Genomic DNA, 7,123 nt, shown 5'->3' on the forward strand with positions numbered 1-7,123 from the left:
AGGTTCTAAACCAAACAGTAGGCTGCTGAGGGGAAGAGCTAGGGAATCACTCCATTGCTTCCACCTGACAACACATGGTCCATGTATTAACTCTACTTACATCCTATGTAGTATGAGTTTTAATAATGGCCGATGTGGACTCTCTCATCACATTAGAGTTAAAACCCAGATCCATGAGTCTTCCTTCTTTATTCATTTCTCCTCCACCCCACTCTTCCCAGCACACCACTCGAAAACTGGGATGATGTTCTCCCCAGAATTTTCTTCCCCAAATACATGCAAGCCATGTGTTCCCTCCCCCGCCATCGTACTCTCATTTTCACCTGTCCAGTCCATCTCTTGTAGAGACTGAGGTGGTACCCACCCTTGTGGAAAAAGGGCAAAAGGAGCTTACAGCCAGATCCCCACACCCACCCTCAGCCCCCTGCTGGGCTAACAGCCAGATGAGTATCTCTTGACAGTCTTGAAAAGGTTAGAGATCAATCAATAGCCTGTGAATATGAAGGCCCCATTGACAAGGCTGTCCCTTTTGGGAAGATGGATGCATCCTGCTGTTGATTCTGAAGGTCATGAAACATTTAAAATATGTAACCAACTCCCCTTGTTCTGAATTCAAAGCTCATCCAGCAACCTTCTCATTATAATCAGGCTTCCTTTATAGGTCTGCCTACAGAGAGAGAATGGCTAGTCATGCTGACATGAGCATTCTGGGCCCAGAGACATTTTTGGTCCTCATTGTAAATGAATACATCGCAGAAAGGGAGCCATTTCAATTCTTCCTGCCCTTCCTGGAGCCCTCTGGCAGCAGGTGCCCATTCCTATCTTTTGAAAATAATGATGAGTTTAGCAATACTTTTGCTTGTAAATATCTACAACCCAAAGGTTGGAGAAGCAGAATTCTGTCCTTTTTTCATTCATTCACCCATTAATTCCCAATTCGGAAAGCATTTAGTTAATGAGGTTTAGGGTGTACTGTGCTAGAGACTTCAAATAACAGAAGAACAAATAAAGCTCAGCCCATCAGGTTGTAGATTTTTGGCCCATGTCATCAGCTCTTCGTCAGTTTGTATATCTTCAATTATGTTTAAATTAGCTTTTGAGTTTGAACATATTGTGGTATCACCCCCATCATAAGCAGAGAAGTCATTGGTTTTCAAATTCAGTTTGCTTATGTATTTCCTTCTTAGGCTCTTGGAATGACATCATCCCAGGACCGAGCAGTGGTCAAAAAGAAACTCAAGGAAATGAAGGTGTCTCTAGAGAAGGCTCGGAAGGCTCAAGAGAAAATGGAAAAACAAAGAGAAAAGCTGAGGAGGAAGGAACAAGAGCAAATGCAGAGGAAGTCTAAAAAGACAGAAAAGATGACAGCTGCCGCAGACGGTGCTGGTGAGCAGTAACACGCGCCTTCGCCCAAAGAAGAGAAGTCTTCACCCTTCCTGCCCTGCTCTCCTCTGGAGGATGAAAGAGAAAACTGATGACAGGGGTAATGTGCTCTAGGCAGACGGGGGAACTGTGTGTTGAATAACTGCGTTCTCTGGAATAGAATATACTCTTAATTTTCATCTACTGAAATAGTCCCATGCCACCTTTGGTTTGTTAACAAACCAAGGATCTCATTTTTGAGAGATGCAAAGTAGCTGTGTTTCTTTCTTCTCTTACTTACCACCATCTTGTGTTGTGTGGGATGGGTTGTGTCAGTTGGAGAACCAGCGTGACCCTGCCCAATGGCCACCTGGTGTTGTTAATGGAGCGCCATGAATTTTTGTTATGGGATCCTGAAACTGGGCAATTGCACATATCTGCATGGCCGAGAGCATGACTCTGCCATGAGATCTGGGCAGCAGAATCTACTCCAATGTGTGGGGAAGGTTCCTCCTCATTTCTGTGTCTGGACAGTGAGACAACCCCACTGAGGGCATGTGGGAGCTCTGCCACATAATTACCTACTATGGCAAAAGGCAGGCAAACTCTTCTGCTTGCTGGGCGTCAGAAAGAGAGAAAAGAATTATAGTTATTCGTTAACCCCAGAAGGAAGCAAAAGCCTTTAGACCGTGGATGTGGGTATTACCTTGGAGTTCTAAGGGTAACATTTATCCTCCAGATTTAGCCAAACAAAGAAAAGATCAGACGTTAATGCAGCCGTGGGATATTGGGATCTGTTGTTTACTTTGTGACTGCTGCATGTTCAGTATTTCAGCAACGCTGACACTCACAACACAGTTCCTTTTTCCCTGAACAAATTGAACAGGAAATTGATTTTTAAGGAAACCAGCATTTTCAGGTTTCCTCTCCTGGGGAACATTCTGGCTGATCTTCAGCCTGCCTATGACACAATCAGGAACCCGTCACATATTTTCTACTCGAGATTTCCCAAATGGGCCCAGTTAGTGTTTTAACAAATGTACTTTTAAGAAAAATAGAAAAACCAGTTAGAGAAAATTTAGATTTGAGTAACATTCAACCAGAGAAGCAATTTTATTAAGCACACAGAATCTTCCTGTAAAGGAGAGCTGTCAGTTACATTTTAGAGATGTTTTGGTTTTTCTGAGCCATTCTCTTCCACTTTTTAAAGGTTTCCACTTTATAGTTCAAGTTTGTTTAAGACAGTACACAGGATACAGCCTAGCAATTGAGACAGTTATACTTATTTTAAAGCCAGTATTAAGGATTTCAGTATTCCATCAAACTAATTCAAGTGCAGGAGGCTGGGGCAGAAGGAGGTGGAAATAAACTCATCTTGAGAAATTTCAAATGGTGGGTTGTTTTTTGTTGTTGTTTTGCTTTCTCTGCTCGTGTATCTGGTTCTCTTTGCTGCATTGACTCTAAAAATGAGGTCCTTCACTTTCCAAGGGACGAGTTTCAAGATAAGAGTTGAGGCCAAACGAATTCTTGGACAAGTGTTTTACTTCCTTTACTATGTAGGGAAGGTCTCTGTCCGTATCTTCCACTGGACACGTGATATAAGCAGAGCCTGGGGGAAGACTTTTGAAGGTTACAGATAACAGATAACCTGTTATATAGTCCTGCCCATATAGCTCTATCTTGTATTTTGAACATTGTGATTTTTTTTTTTTGCTTGTCTTAATATCCAAAATCTGGAGTTATCGAAACTAGACAATTTTAATCCTGTTCTTTCCCTAAGGCCTGTTTCCTTTTCAGTGACAGTGTATTATCTCTTAAGCTCCAATCCTTTTGTCACTAGGTACAGGTCATTTATCCGATCTACAGAAACACTGACATAAAGTAACATTGTGTTTTACAATTATCAAAGGCGCTATGTGTGTTTTCCTGTCCATCTTCCTTCGGAGTATGATAATGAAGCTGCCATACTGGACACGGTTAGTATTTGAGATGGTGGTGGTGCTTTGCTCTTTGTTAATATCATGAGAAACAAGGAACCACTATTAATGAACTACAAAATTCAGCAAATCTTTTCTAATATTAAAAGACTAAATTAGTCAAAATCTGGTAATAGTATGCTTGCTATTGTACATTTTTGCCATTTTTGCTTATCTTTGGGAAAAAAGTGATCTGGATCACACTGGAATTTCACTGTATTCATTGTAAGAGTGGAAAGAGAAGGAAGGTTATCTTAAGTTATGTTTACACTTTGGTAATGTTTGAAAATGGATGTATATACTGGAAATGTGTATAAGTCTCAGTCTCTGCACATAATTTATGATCTATTACATTGCATTTTCTTAAGAGTCTTAGAAGTATTGTTTTTTTAAACTTTATTTGTACACTTCAAATGTTTAGATCAATGACCAACTGACTATATTGTAAATCAACTTCTTATTCCTCAAATCATTTAGTTTACAATTATTTTGATCTTTTAAGTTAAATTATAGTAATTTTAGGTCTTAATGAGTTATTTTTAACATTACTACTTAAAACTGCTGAAATTGTAAGAGGCACTTGATTTGATTGTTCACAAAGAATAAAATGGAAACTGACTGGTAAAAGGGTATGAAAACAAAGTGAAGGGCCTCAGCTCTTATGAACATTTTGTTTTCCTCTTATTTTTTTATTGCCTCTAGTGCATGATGCCTAATCGAGGTTCCAGTGTCTTACACAGTTCCTACTTTAATGCTAGTGGTTTTCAGTGTCTGTAGAATTTGACACAGAATTGTTGCTTCATGAATCTTAAAGACTTTGCAGTTTATTTATCAGAAAATGAACAAAAAGTGAATATCTGGTTACTATGAACTATAGTCCCTAAAGGACAGCTCAGTATGACTCTAACAACAGCCAGAAGTGTTTAGGGTACTGGTTATGCTTCGGGGGCAGGAGATGTGTGGCAAGGCCAAGTCATGGTCAGAGAGCGTTGTATGAGCTGAGTGTCTGGGTCATGGTTTTCCATTAAAGGACTTTAGTTTTATAACAGAATTGCTTTATTTAAGACCATCTCCCTTAAAGTAACTCACAGTTTATCTAATAGTTTTCTCATTCTTTTTTTGCCTGACTGCTAAGTCCTTAGTGCTTTCTGAATGAAAAGGTAAATGGAAAAGAAAAGCCTAGGTTTTTTGATATCTTTTCAAATTTACCTTTAATTAAGGATCTACCTGTACTCTATTCTGAAGCTAAGTGTTTAAGGATGAAGTCCAGAAATAAGATGTCCATATTTTCTACTAGAATTATTTCATTATGATGATGGGGGTGGGGAGTAAATTCTCAAAAAAAAGCACTGTTGTGAGAAGTACAAATGTGTTTCAGTGATTCACTCCTGAAAAACAGCCTGGGTATGCAGGCAGTATTGTTTATATTTGTCTTAGGTATTTAAAGTCTCAGGAAATTCAAGCCAGGTCCAAAACACTGGGGAAAAAATAGCACCAGACAGTATGCTAGCATTATTAGAATAACTTAAAGTAGCAGCATTGAATAGACTCAACCAAGAAGTCAGAGGGCAAAGCAGCAGCCTACAGAATCCGTTTCCCCCTGGAAATGAAAGCAACCAGTTCCACTGCGTGGTGCACAGAGGCTCCTTACCTCCTTGTTCGTGGGTGTCTGCGGGTGTGTTGAGGGAAGGGCTGTTACTTGAAGGCTCACATATGTGAGTGTATAGGCCGAGTGCAGCATGTGACTGCTTCCAGATTGACAGAGTGGGGAAGGAAAGAAACATAATGGTTTCCAATCCTTGGTCCTACCCCAATCCCAACTCCAAAACTGCTAGGGATAAGAGGTAAGGTATAAGAACAAGAGGCAACTTCTCAGTAAAGTGCATGCCACTTGTATAGATATACAGAACTACATATGTGTGAATATATCTCCCCCCTTGCATACACACATACCGCAATCACATGGCGTAAAACATATATATCGCATATGGAACTTGGTAATGTCGGTTAGGACCCTGAGCAGTAATCATAGCCTTATTGCCACTTTTTGTGTTGTGTATACATTGAATGGCTCATAAGATTTTAAGAGATTTTTTTAATGTAAGTATTTCTACTAAATGCACTTATCCTTCTACATGTTTATATATTTTGGTAAAATTGATTTATTAGATACCTGGTATTTTAGTAAGATAAAATTTCCTCAAATGTTTGGTTAATGCTTTGATGTCAAGATTGCACATTGCTGAGTTGAAGCTCAGATGTTTATGCAGCTTTGGGCATTTTCAACTGCAGACTGCAGTTGCCTTGGCTAAAAATTGCACTGTGTGTTCTTGTGCATTCGCTCATGCTCTAAACTGACATATTTGGTAGGTGTGATGCTTAAGTCACTAACTACTGGCTCTCTGATGGCAGTGTTGCCATCACATGACCATTTATTTACTTCTTTTGTGGAGTGATGGCATGGTTAAGTCATTGCCAAATATAATACAAGTGGATGTGAGCGTGAGTATGTTGTTGGAAGGTGTACACTTCTATTTCTTTCAGATTTTTTATTCACACACCCAGGTTTTCTGTTAAGGATTTACTCTTTCATCCATGAAAGAACAATTGGCCAAAATAAATTACCTTAAAAAGTGGGAATTAAGAGGCACCCCAGCTAGATAACACCTCCCAACAACATCAGATTCAGTTAGTGCTTAGTGAAACCCCTTAAATATATATGTCTATGCTTTCCTTAATATTATTTATGGTCATCACTACTGCTTTTGTATTTTTTAATGGTGTTGCAATTGAACCACTAGTATACCTGCTACATGTTACTAATAAAACTGGCCAGCTGAAAAAAGAAAAAAATAGAATGAATTCTGTTCCGTTGTAAGAAGTGGATTTATTTTCATCTTTCTTTATATATCACTAAAGGAAAACAGTTGTTTGAAAATAATTTTAAGTCCAATAAGTATGGATAGCATGTTATCTGCAACTTTTAATTTGTACATTTTGGTATCTGATCATTTGCATGAAAGAGACAATAGTGCTACGTCTGAATTGTTCTCTTGTGCTTGGTTAATATGTACTTCTCTAGATCGTTCCATTTCCAATGACATTTCTTACTCTTCGGTTTTCAGAGGCATTCAAAGCAAACTATCACAGTGGTCCTTTGTTTTCTGACCAATCTAAAAATACCTGTGATTAAATTTAATTTGTTAGTGTAAATAAATTTCTTGCCAATGAGTATTATTGTTGTTAGACAACGAATGCAATAAAAAGAGAAATACGGAGATCTGTTGGAGTAATTTTTTTTTTCCTCTTCCATTTTCACCTTCAACTAAAACAAGCTCTGACTGGGTAAACCTGTATGGACTGTCAAAATATATCTATCAATCAAGAGCAAAGTGCACATTTTCCGTGGAAATGAAACTAAAAATAAGTTTTAACCCTGGTAGAGTGTAAATTGGCAGCTAGAATTACAGTGGAAAGCACAATTATAGAAGTGGGCACAAAATTAAAAGATCAAAGCTTCCACCAGAAGCTCCCTCACCCAGCTTCCTGTTCTGTCGCAGCTTCACCATCACACTCCCTGGTACCTATCAGCCAGGAAAAGGTCTGTGACAAATCCATTAAGCAGGTGGCCTCACACAGCGTGGGGCAAGCTGAGTCAGGCCAACCCAGAGTATGGGGTTCCTCTCAACAATTATTTCTAAAACCTTAAATGTTAAGAAGACTTGAATATAACAAATGAGAGGTATTAATTTCTCTCTTTCTCTCTCTCTCTCTCACACACACAC

General features: G+C 38.9%; 1 protein-coding gene across 26 annotated transcripts in view; it reads left to right on the top strand.

The window, feature by feature from the left end:
* PPP1R9A (protein phosphatase 1 regulatory subunit 9A) overlaps positions 1-6,618 on the top strand; it is a 313,914-nt gene extending 307,296 nt beyond the window's left edge. For all 26 annotated transcript variants that reach the window (XM_070617521.1, XM_070617539.1, XM_070617526.1 and 23 more), the window contains one exon: positions 1,188-6,618. In XM_070617521.1, coding sequence (XP_070473622.1) covers positions 1,188-1,397 — 210 coding nt within the window. In that variant the 3' untranslated portion in view covers positions 1,398-6,618. The remainder of the gene's footprint in view (positions 1-1,187) is intronic.
* Positions 6,619-7,123: the final 505 nt, after the last annotated feature.

The sequence above is a fragment of the Equus przewalskii genome, chromosome 4, assembly GCF_037783145.1.
Source record: "Equus przewalskii isolate Varuska chromosome 4, EquPr2, whole genome shotgun sequence".
In the NCBI taxonomy this organism is placed as follows: domain Eukaryota; kingdom Metazoa; phylum Chordata; class Mammalia; order Perissodactyla; family Equidae; genus Equus; species Equus przewalskii.